We start from the raw sequence: 24507 nt of genomic DNA on the forward strand, positions 1-24507 counted from the left end.
AATGACCTCAGAGGTCATTTCTGGCTGCCATTTTGAGTGTGGGCCATTTTATGGCTTTAAAAAACACACACAACAACACCCGCAATTTTCTGCTGAATTTTGACAACCTTTCAGCTTATGATGAGCATCCTTGAACTCCTGAGGGCTAGTGGAGCACAGTAGGGCACTTTATTTGGCTCATTTTCTCATTTGGGGGGCAATTTTTGGCTATTGTCTGGGAACCTAACCCCCCCCCATTTACATGCCTTTTACCCACGGTTTTGCTCTCCCCCTTCCCCCAAAAAATCTGAACCCCTGTGGATAACAAGGGGGCAAATTATAGGTTGGCTCATTTTACAGTATATGTAGCATGTCGCTAAATTACCCTAATAACAGTTCTATTATATGAACATATCAATTAACAAAATCAATAGTGCCGTGGCATCTTGAGTACTTAAGAATCTGTATCATAAACTTTGGTGGTTTACAGTCCATCAGATGTATGATGTGTAATTCTCAATAGGCAGGTGTATATTACATACCTAAAGATTATACATCATGTATCTGATAAAGTGAACTGTAATCCACCAAAGCTTAACTACTATAAATTGGTTAATCTTTAAGGTGCCACAAGAGTCTCTGTTTTGCTGCTACAAACTAACATGGATACTGTCTGGAAGTAAACAAAATGGTATTTCTGAGAATGGTCTGAAAGTACATGATGCATTTCTGCCAAAACTGAGTAGGTACATCTGTTTAAGCATCCCTGGATGGCAAATTGTCCAAACCAATAGCTCTGAATATTAAAAAAAATAATTTGAATGATTATTAAGCTATTTAATCCTGACTTGTAGTTATGCCTTTTTTATTCATCAAAAGTGGCGCATACTTCTTCATCTGGAACTTTTCATATGGCTTTGTAGATTATATCAATTACATTTTATTTTGATTTTATTTTTAGGCTATAGGAACTCCATCTGTTGGTGTGTTATTAAAGCAACTTGTGCCTTTGATGAGACTTGAAAGCATAGAAATTACAGAATCACTTGTATTAGGCTTTGGAAGAACAAATTCTCTTGTTTTCAGGTATTCTTTGTTTTATATTGCATGAATTTCTCATCAATCATGTGCATTAAACTGTGATGGTGTATTATATTAAGGAGACACGACAGAGTGGAAAATAGCTTTGAGTTGTATGAATAGAAGTTCAAAGAAAGATGTGAAAGTGGCATTGAAATATTTTGAATAAATGCCTTTAGTATTTAATGTATTTTCCAAAATGTATATTTGGAAGAAATACCTTGTCTTCTGAATAGACAATTTGTCAATAAATATCAGAATAATCCATAAGTCACAAAACTGAATTATGTGGTTGATATAAAGAGTATTTTAACTATTTTAGCTAATAGAATGAGGGAAATTACTCAAAGTAGACCCATTGATTTTAAATGTCCTTTTTATTTCAGTGGTACTATTTTGAGTAATTTTCCTCATTTCAGCCTTTGTCCATAGCCATTAAGGTCGTTCTCATGACTGAAAATGACAGGGGTGGGGAGGGCTGGCAAGGAGGCAGGCTCCTACCTGCCTCCCCGCACACAATCCATGTTCTTACAGGCAGCTCTGTTGCTCCTGCAGCACATGAGACACACCAAGCAGCAGAGCTGGGAGCTGAAGGAGGAAGTCCTCTAGCATCCCACAATACACTACGCTCCTTTGGGGGATTCCCCTGCTGCCAGGAGCTCTTGCTGCCCAGCTTTGTGAAATCAATGAGAGTTTACATGATGGGGAGTGAGGTAGAAGGGTGAATTTGTAAAAAGTCCAGGCTAACCTATCATGGAGGGCCAGGATCAGGAGCGACTGGGCTATATCCAGGTAGGGCTGCCCTACCTGGGTATAGTCGGTTGTGAGAATGTCCTTATTGTTTACTTTCTCACACTATTATTGAGAAGCATTGAATTATGTTCCAATTGATCACAGAAAGGGAAATGTGTTGCTTGATGCACCGACTACTATTCTCCACCAGGTTTATATTTCAAGACCACGATCTAGTAAGCCACACAGGGAGTTCCATTCACAGAACTTTTGTAACTTTTCTCCCTAGAAGCAGTCTTGCTTGCCATTTGACAACCTGCCTTGAAATGAGATTCAGCACAAAGAGCTTCTTTTAGAAGAAAAAAGTGGAAACTATGCAAATCTTCATTTGCATCTTAAGATTTTTTAAATTTTGTGCATATGCTGCTATGTGCAGAGTTTTAGACACAGGTGACCCACTGCAGTGTTGTTGTTTTTTAGGGTTTTTTTGTTTGTTTGCTACTTGAACAAGAAGCCTGTTGTCTGATCCTGTAAAGAGCTGGAGTTCACCTGTAGGTAGCACATTACAGTGGCAGAGCAGAGTTTAGGTGAAGTTAGCTTAGCTTTCAGAAAACTGAGTGCATGTGAACTCAGGACTGATAGCTCAGGACTGATAGCTCTTTTACCCAGCATACCTAACTGATAGCTCAGGACTGATAGCTCTTGTACCCAGCATTCTGACTCCATGCTTGGATCCTAATGGGGAACCAGGCCTGCCTCTGCCAAAATGTATTGCTCAGATCTGGGAAGTAATCCAATTGCTATGCCATCAGTGCACAATCTCCTTACCTTGAGGGGCATCACACTCTGTGCTGAGAGATTATTCTGAAAGGTTTGCTCCTTAAATGCCACAAACCTGGAAACTGCAAAGCTATAGGACATGTAAGCAGGTTCCCAATTGGCAGTGTTTAGCTAGGATTCCTTAGAGGCTACATTTGTTAACTGAGGCCCAAACCTTTCCTCCCCACCCCTCAATGAAAATCTATTTCAGAAATGGCACTTTAGCAGGTGGCAGGGCTGTGAAGTATCCCCTGGCTGTGAGGGGGTACTTCACTGAGACCTCCTAGTTTGGACCTCACAGCTTATCCCCTGTGAGGTCCCAGTCCTATCAATATGACTCCCTTCCATCGGTCCTGATGATGCTTTTGAGGAGTCTTCCTCTGTAGTTGAGGATGCTTTACACAGGGTCTGATCAAGAGTGAATCCTCACACTTGGTAGTCACTAAAATATGTACACTTATCTTTGTATATGTCTTCTGAGCGAGAGGCTGAGACTCATACATAATAAAGCTGCAATATTGCTCTGATAGACAGATGGAAGTTTGTATGAGCAGGGGCTGCCTCGTTCTTGTAGCTTTTGGACAATGTTCTGCCTGTGCAGTCCCTTTGTACGAGCAGAGCATTCCATTGTAATGAAAGAAAATTGGACATCCTCTGTGCGGATTTCTCTGTATTCTTGGAACCATTGCAAGAAGACCACCAGCACTGCTGGAACAATTTAGTAATTAAAACATCACATAATTGTTACTATAAAAATTAAAAATGTAATCATTCTGCTATTTAATTTATGGATAACTTTGTTTCACAAAGTACTTTTTTTAATGTTTAGGGAATTAGTAGAAGAACTTCACCCACTAATGAAAGAAGCATTAGAGAGAAGACCAGAGGTTAGTTCATTTAATTAAGGTTCATGTTTTTAAAAGGCAACAAATATATAACAGAAGTAGGGTTTTTTTTAAAAAAAAAAAGAGGGAGAAGTACTGGCAATTGGAAGAGTCTAGCTCTTTGGGGGATTTAGCGTGTATTTTAATGTGTATGAATGTACGTAAAATATTTCAAGAAAAGTTCATGGTGATTTAAGTTATTCTGTATCATTGCATATGATGTATTACAAGTAGGTTATACAGGTGGACCTTATCATCCATGAGCCATGTGCACCCAACCTCAGTATATGCAGGTGGGAAAAGGGTTAAATTTTGTATTTGCAGTTCCTGGGTGACTGGAAGTTTCTGGCCACCATTTTGCTGAGCAGAGCCATTTTGTGGCTCTGTATTTGGGGGAAAATTTTACCGTGATTTTTCACAGAAAATCCTCCAAATAGGGGGTTTGAGAAAGCATCCTTGGACAGCTGGAGGCCTGCGGAGAACAGTATATCACTTTTATTTCTCTTATTTCCACCATTTAAAGCCATTTTTAACTGGTTTTGCCTCCAGGAACCTAACCCCCCATTTGCCATTGACTCAATGTCTTGTTATCCATGGAAATCAGTGGGAATGGTTGCCCCACAGGTAATGAGGTCTACTTGTAGTGCCTCTACTTTACAATGATATAAAATGCTCTGAAATTTTATTGACAGAAATCAAAGTTTTCCTTCTCACTTAAGGGGAGGAATACTCACTATAAAGATGCGGGTGAAGAGGAAGTTGAGAAGAGTTCTCATTCATCCTTTTTGAAATGAACCACTGCTATTTCTCCACATGAGTATGTTTTACTTTAGCGGTTGAGCCAAAGCAACAAACCATTGGAATACCAAAAGTATTTGTTTACCAACCTCTAGTTGCTAAAGGACTGGGCAGTAAATGGATCCTTGTAGGATTATACAAGAACAGCATTTTTCAAATACTTAAGTGGAAAGTTTATTTTCCCCCACAAGCTTCCATACTGTATTCTCTCTAAGTTCACTTCTACTGTTATTGCAGTGATTGCACAAAAGGTTAAAAATGAGCTTTTAAGACCAGATAATAAATCTAGTATTGCTTGTGCCACTGGTTTCTCTCAGACTAAAGACATTTGGAAAATATAGTTAGGACCACCAATGCTAAAAGAATCTTAGGCATTTTCCCTTCTTTAATGATCAGTATTGTTTGTTTCCTTGAACCATGTCTTGCAAGAAAATCTCTGTCATGTACATTGTTGCCTATAAAGTATATGCATTTTTAAGGTCTCCATCTATGTAAGTGATGTGTTTTTAATGACACTCTTTTCTCCAACTCAGAATAAGAAACGCCGTGAGCGGCGAGATCTGCTACGATTACAGCTCCTGCGAATTTTTGAATTACTTGCTGATGCTGGTGTGATAAGTGATAGGTAGGATATTGCTTGCCCTATGACAATGACAATTATTTGTCTGATTATAGTAATTTCTTGGAGTATTTGTAAAATAAAGTTGGGGCCTTTCATGACTGTGTGTTCGATATTTTATTTTTACATTCTTGAAAATAGAATTGGAAATTATCTGAATGTTCCTTAAAACATTCCACTTGTCTTTGCCATAGTACAAATGGAGCTTTGGAACGGGACACCTTAGCACTTGGAGCTTTATTCTTAGAATATGTTGACCTGACTCGCATGTTATTGGAGGCTGAAAACGATAAAGAAGTCGAAATTCTGAAGGACATGAGAGCCCATTTTAGTGCAATGATTGCCAACTTGATTCAATGTGTGCCAGGTATGGAGATATGACAATCATTTAAATTTTATTTATTTGTTTGTTCGTTTATTTATTTATTTATTTATTTTACATTTTCTATCCCGCTCTTCCTCCAAGGAACCCAGAGCAGTGTATATACTTAAGTTTCTCCTCACAGCAACCCTGTGGAATAGGTTAGGCTAAGAGAGAAGAGACTGGCCCAGAGTCACCCAGCAAGTATTATGGCTGAATGGGGACTTGAACTCGGGTCTCCCCGGTCCTAGTCCAACACTCTAACCGTACACCATGCTGGCTCATTACAAAGTAAAGTAAAGTAAAGTTGTGCCGTCGAGTTGCTGTCGACTCCTGGCGACCAAAGAGCCATGTGGTATTCTTTGGTAGAATACAGGAGGGGTTTATCATTGCCATCTCCCGTGCAGTATGAGATTATGCCTTTCAGCCTTTCAGCACCTTCCTATATCGCTGCTGCCCGATATAGGAATTTCCTATATTCTGGGAAACACACCAGTGGGGATTTGAACCAACGGTCTCCTGCTCTCTAGGCAGGTTACTTCGCCACTGCGCAAAACCACACTGCAAATGAAAATACTTTTAAAACTCATGTATTCATCCATATAAATGGAAATGTGTGGGGAAATCTGGATATCAGATGATGAAATAACTTCTGTGAATTGGATTAAGCATATTTTTTCTAGGGGACTAGAAACATAGGAATATAGGAAGGTGCCTTACACCAAGAGGCTATACTCACAACCGCTGGAAAGTGAGCTAAGCGCGGTTGTGGGAACCACCAGACTTGCGGGTGAACCCAGTGGCTAGTCTGCTTAATTCTCTCTCCCCTAAAACGAGGTTGGCTACAACAAGCCTCTCAGTGTCAGGTCTCTCCAGAATGCCCCCATGCACTTGTGCAGGGCATTCTGGGACTTCCTGGAGCCAGGTGGCCCCCGATCCGCGCCGCTCCTACCAGCTACGTGACAGAGCCGTAATCGTGTGGGCAGCCAAGCTGGCCACCCAGGGAGGGCAGAAACCAAGCCCTCTCTCCCCGCACAAGCCCTGCTGGCTCTCCACACTGCTTGTGTGGAGAGCCTCCCAAGTCAGACCATTAGTCCACCTATCTCGGTATTGTCTACACTGACTGGCTGCAGCTTCTCTAAGGTTTCAGGCAGGAGGCTTTCTCAGCCCTACCTGGAGATCCTAGGGGTCTTCTCCATGCAAAGCAGGTGCTCTACCACTGAGCTATGGTCCCACCCAAAAGGTGGCATACAAAGGTCTCCAATTCAGGCACTGACCAGAACAAGACCTGCTTAGCTTCAACAAGGTGGCTGTATAATGTGCTCTTAGACCATGCTCTGGGATCCACAACTATTCCAAGCCTTTGCATATTTCTTTTAAGAATTTGTACTGTAATGTCCTAAGGGAGTTGGTGGTGGCAGCAATGGTAATGAATTCTCTGGTGCAGTTAGCTGAGTTGCTAAGAGCAGCTGGTCAAGCAGAAGTGTGCCTGCTTGTCATTGTCTAAGCTGCGCTTATCTTAAGGGTCCCTGGCTAAAGAAAATAATCTGAGAAGAGAAGGAAGACTGAAAGTAAGTACAGGCAAATGAGCTCTAAAGCTTCACACATGTTTAAAAAATCCTACACAGAAAGTATTTCCATGTGGAAATGTGGATGTAGATATGCACTTCTATTTGTGATGTGTGCACACCATAAACACACACATGTGTTATTGTACACAGGTTTCCTATTGATTCCTAACCTTCTCTGAGGGAATTTTGTAATGTGATGTGATCCTGAATTGGCATATAGCCTAGTACCTTGTAGCTGGTTTGTGGCTGCCAATTGGTAATTGTAGAAACTGCAAAGGAACACTTGGCTTTCATCTTCAGAAAACTTACTTCCGTCAAGTAAAGTGATCATTGATTTTTTTTTTCTTGTAGCACAGGCTTAATTTAGCTATGGCGGTGTGCCCTTTGTGCTGAATGACTGCTTTGCGCATTGAACCTATTCCATTTATCGAGACAGTATAAAAGGTCTCTAGCCTAAGTGCAGGCAATCAGAAGACTTCTTCCATGTTCACTGAAAATGTCTATTAGATCCATCTCATCGCCTACAAGGCACCCAGCTGTGCTGATTACATGGGCTTTATTGTGTGCAGAATATCAGAAACAATGAGGCAGCCCTCTTTTCAAGGAATTCACTCAACTTTAATAAAATTATTTCTGTCACGACACTATCCTCTTGATTGAAGTGTAGCTAAATAGATTCTTAGATTTTTAGATTCAGCACAGCTTTTGTTTCAGGTTATTAAGAAGCTCAGAACATGAAGTGCATAGCCCGGTTCCAGTTCTGTACACAGTGGGGAATCAACCCAGAACACTCCCCTATAGTGCAGCTGCCCCACTCCCACCTCTTGTTCTCACATTAGACTTCAGAAGTGGGCTTCCACCTGCATAAAGCCCAATGCGCATAGGGTCATATACAGGCAATCTGCGTCTCAAAATCAAAGTGTACAGCTTGTGCTGATAATGCCTACTTGTGTTGGCTCTGTATGTTTCTACACATCTCTAGGCAATCATAACGTCAAGTTCATGAATGTTAGGTGGGACCTCAGTCATGATCTCCAGTCATGCATACATTTTGAACTTGTGCACAGGACTCATCTAAGAGGACCACAATGTTCCTGTTCGGCCAGGTTTTTTTTAAATTTACATTTTATTCCATTTTCAAGACCTTTTTAAATATTGTCCAACCAATCTCTGTCCGATCCCTAATTCCCACTCTTCTCCCTACACTTATAAAGTGATCCCTCTCACCCTCACTGTAGACACTACAAAATGGTGTGGGTGCAAAAGGAAACTAACAAGACAAAACAGATTCAAATCAAGATGTTGGAAGAAAGGGAGCAGAAGTGCACTTGTCTGTGAATAACAAATCACAACTGATGTCAAAGATGTGCAGTGGATAGTGGAACTCTATCCCACATGTTATGCAGCTGTTATAGCTTCATTTCAGCATGTTGCTTATACTGTATAATAATTTTGTTTCACTCAGTGCTTAAATTTTCTGCAGTACACTTACTTTGGGGGTATTTGCCAATGGAGTAGAATATCAGTTCTAATCAACACTTCTGGATCTTATGTGCTGCTGCTTTTGCCAAATGACTTGCCTCACTGTGTGGCCAGTTTGCAGCCACAGAAGAACATCTTGAGTTATCCATGTATATAAGTGGGGAAAGGCTTGTGCAAATGGCTCATCCACTTAGCTTTCTTATTGATGATTCTAGGAACTGCATATTTGTTTCTTAAGTAATTGTATATTTCTTGGGATCAAGTAGAAGTGAATCACATAGGTGATGCATTCTCATATAAGGAGACTTCATGCATGCAGTCATGAGAATTACTCCAAGAGTCTTCCAGAGCTATTTCATATAACTACTACTACTACTACTACTACTACTACTACTACAAAGAATATTTATATACCGCTCTTCAACCAAAGTTCTCATAGTGGTTTACATAGAAAAATAAATAATGCATAAATAAGATCGCCCCCTGTCCCCATAGGGCTCACAGTCTACATAAGGCAGATACCAGCAAAAGCCACTGGAGGGATACTGTGCTGCGGTTGGATAGAGCCGGATGCTCTCTCCCTGCTAAATATGAGAGAATCACCACTTTAAAAAGTGTCTCTTTGCTCAGTTAGCAGGGGTAACTTTATATGAGTTTTCCCCCAATTTATTTATCTATCTATCATATTTATCAGATTTATATACCACCTGATATGTGTATCTCTAAGCAGTGTGTGTATTTTTATTGTTTTTCCTTTGGTTATCAAATTAACAGGCTAATGTTAGGTTTCTTCATTCAGTTCACCACAGGAGATTTCTTTTCCCTCAGCAAAGTTTGAGGCATCACCTCTTCATCTTGTTTAGTCAATGGGCTGGACCTTTCAGTATCATGTTTACACCACTGGATCGTTACAGTGATAGGAACCACCAGATTACAAGATACCAATATTGTGCTTTAAAGGTACACAATGATTCTTTCTACTGTGCAAAATTTTCAGCTTGGTATTACTAATGAAACAAATGTTAAATGTTAGAAATTGAAAAGAGAAAGAAAAGATAGACTGTTTTTTTCATAAATAATACATTTCTCCCTTTCCCAAAAAATAATTGTGCATAGTGGCTTACATCCTAACATCATCACACTTGCAGGAATATGTTCAGCTTCTGCAAGGAATGAAGGACAATTTTGGCCATTCCACCTTTCGTCTCCTGTCCCAGTTCTCCTCTGAAAATATGTCACTGAAGGTCCTCCAGTTCTTAAAGAGAGAGAGAGATTGTGTGTGGGGGGGGGGGTAGTAATCAGAAGCCGCAGAGGGAAGCAGGGTTCCACAAAAATTGTCCCACTCCCTTGCATAGGTAGAATATACTCCTGTGAGCATGGCGTAGGATGTGAGCCATTATTTTTCTTGTGGTTTTATTCATGCTTTTGTTTGTTTCTTTGTTTCTTTGTTTGTTTTATTGGCACTTTTAGGGGCCAGGGAGATTGGCATTAAAACCCACATTGCAAATACTGCCTTTGCTTTAATGCAACAGAAACACATTTCTAAGCTATAATTGTTAAATGTTTTTCACTGAAAATTAATACATGGTAGCTAAGGCTTTTAGCAGGAAACGGGAAACTACTTCTTCTGTGACTACTAATGAATGTTCATTCTTGCACTAACAGTGTGCTTGGTGCTTTTGCTTCATTGGAATAAGATGGGCAAAGCACACGGGGAAATAGAAGTTAGTGTGATTAATGTGTAATGGGGATGTGGTACTAGAAAGTGAAATATAGATAAGGTGAAAATTGTCTGTGTCAACCCATAGGATAACACAGGAAGCTATGGAAGATCTTTTCATTTGACTTACATTTGTTGGCTTGGGTTAAGCTGGGATATTTTTATCATAATAATTTTTTACACTGCCTTACAGCAGTAATCCACACATCACTTTTATAGTATTCCTGCTGAATCCCCTTAAAAAGCAACACATTTTAATGTCACATTGTGCCTTTTAAATCTACCCTCATCTTATAAGATGTGGTGGGCAACACATTAAAATAAACAAATAAGCAATACAAGATTTGCTAACCATGGTCATGTGTGCATAACCAACTTGTTTCTTTCGGCTGTTAGGCAATGTCAGCTGTACTGTGCTGTGGCCCTGTATTTGACAATGTGGGTCTTTCCCCTGATGGTTATCTCTACAAATGGCTTGATAACATTCTAGCCTGTCAAGATTTACGGGTGAGTAACTTAACAAGGACGCGGGCTTTTAAAATAGTTTGGAATGTGGTGTTTTTTTGAATGCAGTCCACTGTTCAGTTGCAGGAAGTATTGCTCTGATCTGGGGTGTGATCCGTTGAATCCATTAGAATGGGTTCTGCGCCTGCGCCGAAGCCTATCAGTGTGGAGTACCACAGCTCCTCTCGGCACTTGCACCCTGCCCACGTGACCACGTGGCTATTTAAGGTGGGAGGAAGTGCCAGCACTTCAGTTCCTTTGCGATAGGCGTAGCAATCGGTTCCTCGGTCACTATGGCTCCTTGTATTGGTTCCGTGCTTTTTAAGTGAGTTCTTTAAAAAAAGAAAGGATTGATTTGTCAGTGTTTTGACCTTTGGATTGCTTAAGATTATGTTTTTGTGTGATTTACTGACTAATTGAGGTGAAAGATTGGACTGTTAGTTTTGGCTTTGGATAATGGAACATGGAGGACTGCAATGGATGACCCTAAATGCTTAGAGAAGAAATCAGATAAAAAGACTTTAAAGTGTTGCTCTAACTGCAAAGCAAAATTACCATCACAAGACAGCCATGACTTGTGTTTGCTGTGCCTGGGAGAAACCCACAACACCTCCGCTTGTAAGCTTTGCCTGTCCTTTTCAAAGAAAACGTGATGCAACCGGGAGCTTCATCTGAAGGCTGCGCTTTATGGCGATGTGTTAAGTCCCCCAGGTCCATCTAGGGAGGGGGCACAATCGTCTTCTAAAGGGGATGGCTCAAGGGCTGAGACTTCAATCCAGCCTAAACAACAACAAATTTTTATATACCACTTTTCAACAAAAGATTCCAAAGCAGTTTACATGGAGAAATAAATAAATAAGATGGCTCCCTGCCCCAAAGGTCTCACAATATAAAAAGAAATATAAGGCAGACACGAGCAACAGTCACTGGAAATACTGTGCTGTGTGTGGATAGGGCTAGTTACTCTCCCCCGCTAAATAAAGAGAATCACCACGTTTAAAAGGTGCCTCTTTGCCCAGTTAACACGGGATAACATCTGTATTTCAGTCTCCTTACCCTTGACGCATGTATTTAAGTCTCCTAAGAAGCCAAAGCGGCATGGAGACAAGATGGCGGACGTGTTGGAGCCCACCAAAAGGAAGGGGGGGAAACGTCGTCATCAAAGGCTTTTCAGTCACTTTGGGCACAGGAAATTGTTTTTGTGTCACTATCAAGATCATCGACACCAACTGCGACAACACCTAGATGATCAGCACCAAAGCAGCCAGCTTTGGCACCAGCATCGACGTGGAAAGATCCACCTTCGGCATTGACAAGTGCCTTCCACGTGCATGCTTCAACATCAATGGTTCCTACAGTAGCAGCTTCAACATAGACACAAGTTTTTTCTTCTGCACCTCTCTCTCCTCCAGCACCTAGATTGGCACCAATATTGAGGGTAGTTTCCTTGTCCCCGGCAGTGACACCGTTGAAGTCCCCTTCGACTCCGAAGGCAACACAGTTGACCTCAACATTGAACACCATGGTGTTAACTAATACAGTGATGCCTTGATGCCAAGTGCCGGTTACTTTTGAGGTTGAGGAGGAAGACTTGCTAGGGGTTGAGGAGGTGAGTGCTTTGGATCCCAACACAGTACAATCCTTGATATCTATGTTGGATTCCAACACTATTACCCCTTCAATTTTTAGGGGTTTTTCACATTTGGAGGAGTGGGAGACTTGTTCCCTGCCTGCAGAGACTGCCATTTCAACATTGACTCTTCAAAATCAGCCAGTGCCCTATGCATTAACAGCTGTGCAGTTGGCCACTTTGACTAGCTGGCACACATGTGGATTCTCTCACCACACTATGCCTGCTGTGCTAACAAGTGTCTTTGGTCAGTCTTCTCCAGGATTGGTTTACTACTATGATGAAAACAGGTCATGGAGATCTTCTGGGTTCAATAGACACAACCCTCTGACCAGAGCTTACTCTCAGATTCTTCCAGTGTGCATGCTGACTGCGGGGAGGGGGATGCCCCCACTCTAGCACCAAACAAAATGGTGGTAACAGCAGCTGCAGCCATACAGAACCTGGCAGAATCTCCTCCCCTGCCCCCCAAAAACCACCTGTGCTTGATGCAAAACACACCCAGACTAGGGTGAGGCATTTTTTATCTGCAGCTATCCAGACAGACCCTTGGGAAAGAACAAGAACAACCAGGGCCAGTATAATAAACAGGTGGAGGCCCAGAAGCAGTACCTTTGAGGTCAACAACAGCCCGTCACACCATTTACTATCAGGGGACTCAATTCAAACATCAGCCTTACCCAACACCGTAGCACTGAGTATGACTGCCTGCAACTTTTATCCAGCACAAACAACACCTTCAGCCAACATCAGATTGGCAAGCCATGCCCAAGCATGGCACCACATAACCTCAGATTGGTGTGTGTTGAAGCTCATCTCTCCAGGCTACCCTATAGAGTTCAAGGCATGTCCATCTTTCAGAGGGATGTATTTTACAAAAGCGACTCCTGCCCTACAAATGGAGGTTCAGGAGCTATTGGGCAAGAAAGCAATTGTCCCGGTGCGATGGGCGCAGAGGCGGGAAGGGTTCTACTCCCACTACTTTCAGATCCTCAAAAGGGGTGGTGGAATACAGCCTATAATGGACCTGAGACTTCTGAACAAGTTTGTCCATATGAAGAGGAGAGCTGGTCTTCTGGTAGCAAGGATGACATGTCCCCTTAGCTAAGCAGGATCTGCCTTGGTTACATATGAATGGAGGACTTGATGTGTGACCACATCCCCTCATTCCCCTCATTCCCTCAGGGGATGGAGCCGCTCTGGGAACAGTAGAAGGTTCCAATTTCACTCGCAGCCATCTCCAAGATAGAACTGAGAGAGACTCCTGCCTGCAACCTTGGAGAAGCCACTGCCAGTCTGTGTAGACAATACTGAGCTAGATGGACCTGTGGTCTGTCAGTATATGGCAGCTTCCTATGTTCCTAGGAAGAACTATCAAATGATGATGTTGCAAGACGTCGTGCCACTTGTACATCAGGAATAATGCCTTGCAGTATTAGAATGGCGGGATTCTTACTTTCACATAGGAATCAGGCCTTCATACCAGAATTATTTAAGATTCACAGTGGGGACCTTGATTTACCAATATCTGCAGTTTGGCCTCTGCACTGCCCCCTGGGTTTTCACAAAGTGCATGGCAGTGGTGGCAGTGCACCTCTGGACCGAGAGACTGGTGATTTACCCTCACCTAGATGACTGGCTCCTGGTGTCAAAAAACAGAGATGGGTTACTTTATCAGATACAGTACTTATTTCACCTTCTCCAGGACCTCAGGATAGAGGTCAACTATAATGAGGAACCCATAACGATGATCTCCTACATAGGGGCTGTTCTGGATACACAGGCCTACTTACACAGCCTACTTAGCACAAGAAAGGCTCCAGGCCATAGTGGATCTTATACATCAGGTCCAGTCCAGTCCAGAGCAGTGTGCAAAACAAATTCAACGCCTCATGGCCTCCTGCAAGATGACGGTTCAGCATAGGTGCCTGAAAGTGAGAAAATTGCAGTTATGGTTCATATCCACCTTCCATCTGAATATAGACAGCCCCCAGAAGCAGTTAGTTATTCTTCAGCAAATCCTTCGATCATTGGGTTGGTGCATGCATGCAGCGAATCTATTGCGAGGAGTCCTATTTCAACCGCAGTCTCTTTCAGTATGGGTGATGACAGACACCTCATTGATGGGCTGGGGGAGGGGGTCATTGCAATGGCAGCATGACCCAGGGATAGTGGAGTCACCAATAAAGATATTTCCACATAAATTTCCTGGAACTCTTGGCAGTATTTCAGACCATGAAGGCTTGTCTGCCAATGCTCAAAGGGAGAACTGTGTAGTTACAATGGGACAACATAACAGTGATTGCCTACCTAAACAGACAAGGAGGGACCGTGTCCAGGTCTATGTGCACATTGAGCATACAGATATGACACTGGTGCTTCAGAAACAACATCACCCCTTTGGCCGTTCACATAAAAGGGACAGAAAATGTACTGGTGGACGATCTGAGTCATTCGTTTACCAGGGAAGAGCGACACAAATTGAAATTAAACAAGTACTTGCTTCCAATATTCAGAGCCTGTGGGTCTCCCCAAATAGACTTTGTTTGTGACAGTTCTCAATGCCCAGTGCAAAAAAGTTCTGCTCAAGGGCAGGCTATGACCCACAGTCATTGGGGGTCACATTCCAGATGCACTGGTCTAAGCACCTATTGTACATGTATCCTCCTCTACCTCCTCTGGTGGCGCGTCTTCTGGCCTGTCAAGCCACATGTATCCTGATCACTCCATGGTGGCCTCAGCAGCCATGGTTTCTGCATCTACTCAAAGTGTCCAACCACACGTACAGGAGGCTTCCTCAGCACCAAGATCTTCTGTCACAAGAAAATGGTCAAGTACTGCACCCAGAGGTGCCCACTCTACAGCTAGCAGCATGGAAGATAAGCTTTTAAATAAAATATTACTTGACCAGAAGAAGCCTTCCACTAGGAGAAACTATGTTAGTAAATGGAAGAGATTCACTTGCTATGCAGCCTCAAATGGCTTTCACCCTCTGAAAGCTATTGTCCATCAGATCCTGCTGTACCTAACCACGCTAAAGACCTCCCTGCTTTCTAATGTCTCCATAAAAGTCACTTAGCAGCTATCTCTGCTAGGCACCAGAGATATCTGCTAGGCACCAGGGAAAGACAGTATTTTCCCACCTCAGCTGCAAGAGCTTTCTGAAGGGTCTCACCAATCTGTATCCTCTGGTTAGACAGCCACTGGATCAGTGAAGTATATCCTTGGTCCTTGCAGCTCTGATAGGCACACCCTTTGAGCCTCTTGCTAGAGCTAGCCTGAAACTGGTTTCTCTGAAAACTGCCTTCGTGGTGGCAATTACTACTGCCCGTGGGATGAGTAAACATATAGCCCTGAGGATGGATATGCCTTATGCATGCTTCTACCCAGATAAAGTGTCGCTACGTCCTGACATTACCTTCCTACCTTAGATTGTGAAAGATTTTCATATAAACCAAGACATCATGCTACCTGCCTTCTTCAGTTCTCCAAGTACTGCTCTTGAAAAGGCCCTGCATTCCCTGGATGTCTGAAGGGCTCTTCTATCTACCTGTAAAGAACTTAGACGATCAGGAAGACAAAAAAGTTGTTTATATCCTACAAAGGAAGGTCTCTGGTTCGGGCTTTGTCCAGACGGAGGCTATCCCACTGGCTAGTAGAACTAATCCTTTTGACATATAAGTTACAAAACGTTGAACCACCTAAGTCTACAAGGCACATTCAACCAGAGCTTACAGTGCCTTGGAGGCTCAATTATCTGGCATATCATTTCGGGACATTTGTAGAGCTGTAACATAGTCCTCAGAACAGCCCTTTGTAAAGCACTATGCCATTGACTTGCGCTCTTCAGCAGAGATGAATTTTGGGAGATGCATTCTTAAAAGGGTGTTACAATGACACTACTGCTCCCTCCTCTTTTAGGAGCTAACTAAACACCCATTCTAATGGATTCAATGGATCACGCCCCAGATAAACAGTTTACTCACCTGTAACTGATGATCTGGTAGTGATCCGTTGACATCTATCAGACCCTCCCAAACCTCCCCTCTGCAGTAGTGCTCACGTCTTCTACATAGAACTCACCTATTGCTCTAAAGATCTTCAACTGCTCCAGCAGTCTCCAAGGAACTGAAGTGCTGGCACTTCTTCCCGCCTTAAATAGCCACATGGTCATGTGGGGGCGGGGCACAAGCGCTGAGAGGAGCTGTGGTACTCCACACCGACAGGTTTCGGCGGAGACGCAGAACCCATTCTAATGGATGTCAACGGATTACTACCAGAACATCAGTTACAGGTGAGCAACCTGTTTTTTTTCTTTGTACAGGAAACAGTGGAGTGTTTGATGGACTTGTAACCAGTAATGATAAGCATCTGTTATCACAGTAGTGATAAGATCTACATTATATTTTGTTGTTGCAAGATGCATACCTTTGTAGGAATTAATAAACAAAATTTCTGCTGAGAAATACTCGAGGCATTTTAATGCTCCAGGAAATAAAAAAGTTCAAGGGCAATATGATCTTAGTGTATGTTTGCCTTGCCGTTTGAAGTCTTTCCAGCCCACATACCACCCACCTAAAATGCAAATATAAAAGTACCTCTTGCTTACTGAAATAGCTTCTGAAGAATCACATCAATGTGAGTGGGCAAATCTTCAGAGGAAGACCAAAAAGGGTACTAGCTTTAGGAAAAGATCATAGGTTCAGAGGGGCTTGGGACTGTAGCAGTAGAGGAAACTGAGCTGATCAGTGGAGGCCTTGCCCATGATTATGGCCCATATGCCTCAGAGCTTTTCCCTGTAATCATGAGAGGTGCCAATTGGTTTAAAAGACACATTTGGAGAGAAGGGGAACTTCCACCTCAAATCTATCCAAATTGTACTGTGGCATTGTGCCATGCAGTGTGGGCTGAACTTCCTATAAAGAACTACTGTACCATGGAGCATTTCATAGTTTCTTGTAACACCAGTGAAATGCCCTTGAAATGTCAATATATCACAGTTTTACCCTGGATTAGCAAAGCAGATGTACATTCCATTTGACTGTGCAATGGTATATTCATAAGCATGCATAGAACATTGCCATCAATATGCTTTCTCATGGTAATTAACATGCTTTTATTGTTTAAGAAGTGGAGGATTAGTACCAAATGGTTTTACTCAGTATCAGTACCAATAGGATTAGTGTGTAATAGAAAAAGCAGATATAATGCCATTATATAAAACTATACTTTGTTCTGATCATCTCATTAATTAAAATAAAAAGTTATAACCAAGTTCAAATTGTACAAAAAGGAATGATTAAACTGATCAAATGCTGCAACAACACCATGAAGCTATTCCCATGATCGGTAGATAGCGGGCTAAGGGAGCCTAGCTTGCTTTCTACTAATTGTGGGAACCGCCGGGCTCATGGGCGGGCCCAGTGGTTCCCAGGCGGCTAGCCCATCTAATCCACCCTCCTCTTAAATGAGGCTAATGGAGCAAATGCTCCGTTAACCTCATTTTATTGCTTGTGTGTCGTTGCAGTGTGTGGCGACCCACGAGTAGACCCCCAGAATGCCCCACGCACTCACACGGTGCATCCTGGGACTTCTGGGAGCTGGGTGGCCCCTGATCCCTGAAGCCCCCACCGGCTCCATGGCAAAGCCAGGAGTCATGTGGGAAGCCAATCCAGCCGCCCAGGGCTCCGGGCATGATTGTCTGCAGGGAGAGCAGGCTAAGCTCGCTCTCCCCACAGACCTCATTGAGGCGCTTCACAGTAATCATGTGAAGCACCTCCCTGACCATAAGGAATGGTTAAAGAAAATGAGGGGGGGAGGGGGTTGAGTTTTGAAAAAGGATTAATTAATGTAGGGAAATTGTTACCGCAAGATGTAGTAATGACCACTAGCTTAGATCTCTTTAAAGGCAATTAGACAAATTAATGGAGAGCAAGTCTATCAGTAGCTACTAGTTATGATGGCTACATGCTACAATATGCCTCTGAATAGCAGTTACAGGGGAATGACACCAAGAGAGGGGTTGTGCCTTGATTTCTTGCTGATGGGCTTCCCAGAGGCCTCTGGTTAGCCACTGTGGGAAACAAGATGCTGGATTAGATAGGCCTTTGGTGTGATGACTAAGATGACAGTCTGGATAGAATGTGTAAAGAGAGGGATTTTTCACTTTCATGCAATACATTTCTTCACCCAAATCGGATGGCAGTAGGTTCAGAACAAGAAATGAAATATTTTATCACTTTACGTAAGCAGCCTATGGAATTCATTATCACAGAGGTGGTTGTGGTTGGTGAACATTAGCTTAGATGACTTCAAAAATAGTAAGACAAATGTATGGAGAATAGGTCTACCAATGGCTATTAGCCATAACAGTTAAAAGCCTCCACATGCTGTGATAGAATATTTCTAATTACCAGCTGTCAAAGCAACAGGAGCTTTCCCAGACAGCAGGTTTTGCTGCAGGTTTACTGAGAGGCTTTTATGCGAGTTTGAAGCTGCCCAAAAAAACCCAACGCAACAAGTGGATCTTTTTTTACCCTGGATATAAATCAGGCTACATTCCAAGTTAGAACGCACAGTGAAAAACCTGAATTGTGTGTGAAGTGCTCTCTGATAGCGTGCAGGGACTTTGGGGTACATCTGGCCAAAATGTAAACTCACCCCCTCCATTCTGGTGGAGGTGTGGGCTAAAAGCCGGGTGTGGAAAACTTCCAGGGAATGTCTGTTGCCTTCGTGACTTACTTGTGAGTTCCTATATGCCTTTGGCTGGCCACTACTGGAAACAGAATGCTGTACCTGATAGACTTTGGTGACTTAGCAAAGGCTGCTGTTGTGTTCTTTATGCAGGCACAATATTAATAAAAACATTGTGTGTAATTATGAAACTCTGTACCCTTCTCTGTGTACAAAGGTTCATCAGCTTGGCTGTGAAGTTGTCGTCTTGTTGTTGGAGTTAAATCCTGACCAAGTCAACCTCTTCAACTGGGCTATTGATCGGTGTTATACTGGCTCATACCAACTTGCTTCAGGATGCTTCAAGGCCATTGCAACTGTGTGCGGAAGCAGGTATTAAACTTTGTTAAAATAGGAAATATAGGAGCTTGTAATGTAAAACAGAACTGATATGGTAATTAAGTAACCCTACAACTTTTGGATAGGATTAGATTAAATTCTATTTTATGTACAAAAAAATAAAAGAATCCATTACAATTGCAAGCATATTTGCTGTTGGCTATTAATGCTCTGGAGATGGTAGGACAAACACTCCAGTAAGCAAGTGAAAAAGAATTTTAAAAAAATTAGGTAGGAGGACTAATACACTTTTCTTCTTTCCCTCTAAAATAGAAAAATAGACTCCTCTCTTTCTTTATTTTTGTGCCATGCTGGATAAAAGAACTGGCCCAGGCATGACATAGAGGTGGTCCTCATTATTAATGGGGCTTCTGTTCTCACCTGTAGGTGCGGATACAGAAACCGTGTATAACGAAACCATGAGTCAATGGGAATTGGGTTGCAGAAAAGCAAGTGGGGCAGAAATAAGAGAAGAAAATGACAGTACCTTACTCTCCAGCAGTGCCTCCCCAAACGGTTGAATATTCACACACAAAAACGTTAATTTTGAGCCACAAAATGGCTTTCTGCTGGAAACTGGAAACTGAAAAGTTATTTCCACATCATTTCTGGCCACTCAAAACTGTGGACAGGTGGATTTTGCCTATTTTTCTACCCACGGATAATGAAACTGGGTCTCTAATACCCAATCACAGATACATGAAACCGCAGCTATGGAGTCCATGGATAACAAAGGCCACCTATATTCATGGCACTTACTACATACACGTTCTTTGCAAAAATACAAGTCTTGTGTGAGAATGTTAGTGCTAGTAAAAGTGCTAGTAAAAGGTAGAAAGCAAGCAAATGTATAGTAATGCCTTTTTATTCCTATTACCAAGATCTCTTCTTCAGCGTAAACCAAAACCTCAGTGCAAAACTTGAACAATTCAGACATCCATATATATAGGTATCACCTACCTATTTATAGCTTCTATCTCACTTATTTAATAGGCTACAAATTGGTTATTGTGTATCAAGGAATGTTTGTAAGAATTTCAACTTATGAGGGTGGGATGGCTGCATTAGAATATTGAGAGGGAAATTTGGCTTGTAGAAAGATCACACATAGGGCCTAGGGATATGAGAAACAATGTGTTGGTGGTAGTGGCAGAAGGACAAGCCAGACATAGTGGTATAAGCAGGCAAGAAGACTGAGAAGCTTAGTGGGAAGAGAGCACAGGAATTGTGAGAGCTGAAGACCAGAACGTGAAGGGAGGGTAAAAAAAGGAAGGGCAGCAGGCTAGGAAGCAGATTAGGCAGCAGGAAGCAATTCCTAATTGTGGGGGGTGGGGTGACTGAAGGAGGAGTAGAGGAGTAGAGAGAAGTAGCTTGGGAATGGAAAAGTCACGAAAAACATCTGGCTGCGGGGAAATGCCAGATAAAGCTTAGGCACAAGTGCTGTTAGCAGAACTGGAGTGAAAAAGCAGGGAAAGGACAGGCAAAACAAAGGGCAAAGGATGCTGCACGAGTGGAATTTCACATTGGCTCAGAATGTGACCATGGTTTCCCTCTAGATCAGAACTGCTCCTTTGGCCCTCCAGCTCCTTTTGGACTACCACTCCCATAATCCCCAGCCACAGTGACCAGGGATTATGGGAGTTGTAGGCCAAAATCTGCAGGAGGGCCTAGGTTCAGCAGCCCTGCTCTAGATGAATGAGCCTTTGGAATCTGTGAGCTTCCACGCTCTCATCTCCTCCTCTTCGTGGAGGAGAGGGCAAACTTTTGATTTTCACTTTGGGGAAAAACAGTTCTATGTGTACTTCAAACCATAGTTAGGGACAAACAAACTAAGTTCAAACCCTAGTTTTAAAATGTATCAAATTATTTTTGCAATAGCACTAAAGCATAATTGTGCTTAAATCAATAGTTAAAAGATGATTTCAGGAATCGATTAATTGTTGCAATAATAGCAAGAGAAGCAGGCGCTAGCTTAAACCACTTCAAAAAGTGTATTTTAGCTAAGTAAAGACTGCAGTTCAGCAGTTTTAATCATCCTTTCTGCACATGCTTGGGAACAAAAAACACAGGAGTGAAGTAAAGGGGAAGAAAGTGGAGGAGACAATTTGACAACCATATACTACCCATCTACTATGTCACACCCACTAATGTAGAGGTGTTCCTATGCAAAAAAGCACTGAACCTGTCCAAGCATTGAAAAAGTCATTTGCAATTCTGAATGTTGCTGAATGTGGAAAGGCAACCATTGGGTAGTTCTAAGAGCCTCCGGTCTGGATTCAGCTCCGATTTCCTGTGTTCCACCAAACTCCAGTAAAAGCATTGTCCGAAGCTTGGGGCTCCTCTGCAACATTTCTGTTATAATATAACTGTTTAAAAAATGTGCACTGGAATTTCATTAATCACAAGGAATAACCCAAGAGCAAAATATCATAGTTTTGCAATAAAAGAAACAGAAACACACTTTCCTGCATTTATTTTCAACAATATCCCTGGGCTTTTCCTCCCCCATGCATTCACATTCCTTGCATTTCTGCAGGTTTTTCATTTGCATGAATAGAGTGAGCAAAACTGAGAGCTGAGTGTCTGAATTTGGACACCTGATCTATCATTTGTTTAATCATAAAGAAGTGATCTGGTTGCTTTCAGTTGATAGTGGCAATAGGCAGGGCTATGGGTTTGGGGAGTCCATGCCGTTGAATGCTGAGCTACGTAAGCTCAGAGTGTAAATGACTGGCATTACTAACTAACCTTTAATTTGTGTGTAGTTGAGATTTAGATATCTCTTACATCTGCCTTTTTAATAAAAGTCACCTTTTTATTTCAGGACATGAAATGGATGTTTGATATAGTTTGTTGTTTTAGTTGACGTCTTGACTTTATTTATTATTCTATTGCCTTGAGTACAGCTGAGATTTTATTTAAAAATAATCTCTATGGAACAAAAATGATCACAAAACATGTTTGTTATTTCAGGAACTATCCTTTTGATATAGTGACACTTTTAAATCTAGTCCTGTTTAAAGCATCTGATACCAACAGAGAGATTTATGAAATATCCATGCAACTCATGCAGGCATGTATGAAATAATTTTTAATATCCTTTAAAATGGTATGGAAAAGCCAATGGCTGACATGTCCCACAATGCAACAAATGTGAAAAAAACACTGTGGGACTGCAGAGAGGCAATGCAGCCCTGAAATAATGGTCCTGAAAATGAAAAGTCCTTCAAGAGGAGAGGTCATAGCAAAAATCACTCCAAGCTGTGCTACAGGGTTGTGTTGCAGCTCCGTGCCTATCTCTTTTCGACCCCAAGGTGCTTCTTCTGCATTTGTAGATATCTGAGATATGTCAGTGAATATCTATATCATTGGCTTCTCCTTATACTCATCATCAGTGTGTTAGTTCCTTGACAAACTTGTATGTAGATTTACATTTCTGTAAAGTTGTAATGTTCTGGCACTAGGATTTAAAAGGGGGGGGGGCAGTTAGCCTTGAAAAGGGAACAGTCTCCATCGGGAGAGATGTTTACCTTTTTCCCAGCATCATCCTGTAACAACCAATTGCTGAACCATGCTGGGGGTGCTGCTGAGTTTTATAATAATGCAGGTTTCCTAGACATGCAGCTCTGCCTAGTGTGCACAGGAGAGTGGTGGCACCTGTAAAGGGAGCAAGGATGGATGAGGAAGAATGTCAGGAAAAGTTAGTCAGAGATCAAAGCGGGGGAAGAAGTCAGATGGGCAGCTGGCAGAGTACAAGACCCACCTGATCTGCCTGATACATTGAAGGTGTTGCAGTGGAAGGAGGAAGGGAAACCAATAAGAAGTTACCTCATTCTTTCCTCAGTGAGGCCATGTACCAGCCCTACAAATGCAAAAGGCGAAACTTCTGCCAGTTGGAAAATGTATGCTAATTTCTACAGATAACTTTGTGATATATCATCCTTTTAAAACAATAATTAAAATATTGAAAACCTGTAATATCATTCTAATTTTTCTTTTTGTATCTTATAGATTTTGGAGGCCAAGCTTTTTGTTTATTCAAAGAAAGTAGCTGAACAAAGACCTGGCAGCATTCTTTATGGTACTCATGGACCATTGCCACCACTGTACAGCGTATCACTAGCTCATCTGTCATATGAACTGGCAAGAATGTATCCTGAGCTCACACTTCCTCTGTTTTCAGGTACAAGTTTCCATTGATATGTTTTGCTGAGGGTAATTTGCTTTAGTGCTGGAAAGATTACCTGTTAGCCACAAGGTCTACTTGAATGAAAGCCGAAATAGGGGGAGGCATCTCAGGTTATCTTCTCTTTTCTTGCTTTGCTCTGTGTCAGGATGCAGCTTCTACCAAGTAAGAATGTACGTGTTTTAGAGAAATTTGAGTAAATTTTATCAAGCATGTACTTTGTAGTCAGCAAAACCTATTGTTTTTCCATATCTATTAGCTGTAAATGCCACTTTACTGTAATGCACTTTAGGGGGGCACATTCTGAATGCTGAGCAACATTTTTGAATTCAACTTCTGAACTGAACTCCCTATTTGTTGCTTACTTTTTGTTGGCTTTTCAAGCAATGATGTTAAGCCAGAACTATGATAGTTAAATAATTTCACCTATGCTTTTGTGCTTTGGGAATATTCTCTTCCTTCGTAGGTTCAACTGTGCTTCAGATAAAGAAAGAAAACCTGAATTGTCAGTCGATTGTTGAAAATATAACATGTGCAATATGCTTCTACCTGTACAAAGTCATGGTTTTGACTTTAGTGTGGATCAAACCCTTATGAAATCAACTTTCTTAAAAGCCTTTCGTGAGAGGGGAATTATTGACAAGGCAAATGGGTGAACTAAATATCTTGTTATATCATTTCTAAATCTTCATTTTTATTGTCTTTTAGAAGTAAGTCAGCGATTCCCAACAACTCATCCAAATGGGCGCCAAATCATGCTTACCTATCTGCTACCATGGCTTCATAATTTGGAACTTGTGGACAGTCGGCTTCTTCTACCAGGTTCAAGTCCTAGTACTCCAGAGGATGAGATAAAGGACAAGGATGGGGAAATAGCTGTAATGTGTGGACTGAAGGGAAATGGCTGGGGCTCTCCAGAGGCCACATCACTGGTGCTTAACAATCTGATGTATATGACTGCTAAGGTAAACAAGTAAATAGATAACTGTTCAGTGCATCTGATCAGTGTATCTTTTTATAAATTGTATTTTTCTACAGTTTTTGCATAAGCCAATACTTCACCTAATCCGT

The 24507-nt window shown here is 41.9% G+C and overlaps 1 protein-coding gene across 10 annotated transcripts in view; it reads left to right on the forward strand.

Moving 5' to 3' along the window:
- FRY (FRY microtubule binding protein) overlaps positions 1 to 24507 on the forward strand; it is a 343900-nt gene that overhangs the window by 241355 nt on the left and 78038 nt on the right. For all 10 annotated transcript variants that reach the window (XM_053312387.1, XM_053312377.1, XM_053312379.1 and 7 more), the window contains 10 exons: positions 941 to 1065; positions 3440 to 3497; positions 4826 to 4917; positions 5106 to 5278; positions 9125 to 9285; positions 10442 to 10552; positions 19090 to 19244; positions 22224 to 22323; positions 23262 to 23433; positions 24145 to 24401. In XM_053312387.1, coding sequence (XP_053168362.1) covers positions 941 to 1065; positions 3440 to 3497; positions 4826 to 4917; positions 5106 to 5278; positions 9125 to 9285; positions 10442 to 10552; positions 19090 to 19244; positions 22224 to 22323; positions 23262 to 23433; positions 24145 to 24401 — 1404 coding nt within the window. The remainder of the gene's footprint in view (positions 1 to 940; positions 1066 to 3439; positions 3498 to 4825; positions 4918 to 5105; positions 5279 to 9124; positions 9286 to 10441; positions 10553 to 19089; positions 19245 to 22223; positions 22324 to 23261; positions 23434 to 24144; positions 24402 to 24507) is intronic.

Source organism: Hemicordylus capensis, chromosome 3 (assembly GCF_027244095.1).
Source record: "Hemicordylus capensis ecotype Gifberg chromosome 3, rHemCap1.1.pri, whole genome shotgun sequence".
In the NCBI taxonomy this organism is placed as follows: domain Eukaryota; kingdom Metazoa; phylum Chordata; class Lepidosauria; order Squamata; family Cordylidae; genus Hemicordylus; species Hemicordylus capensis.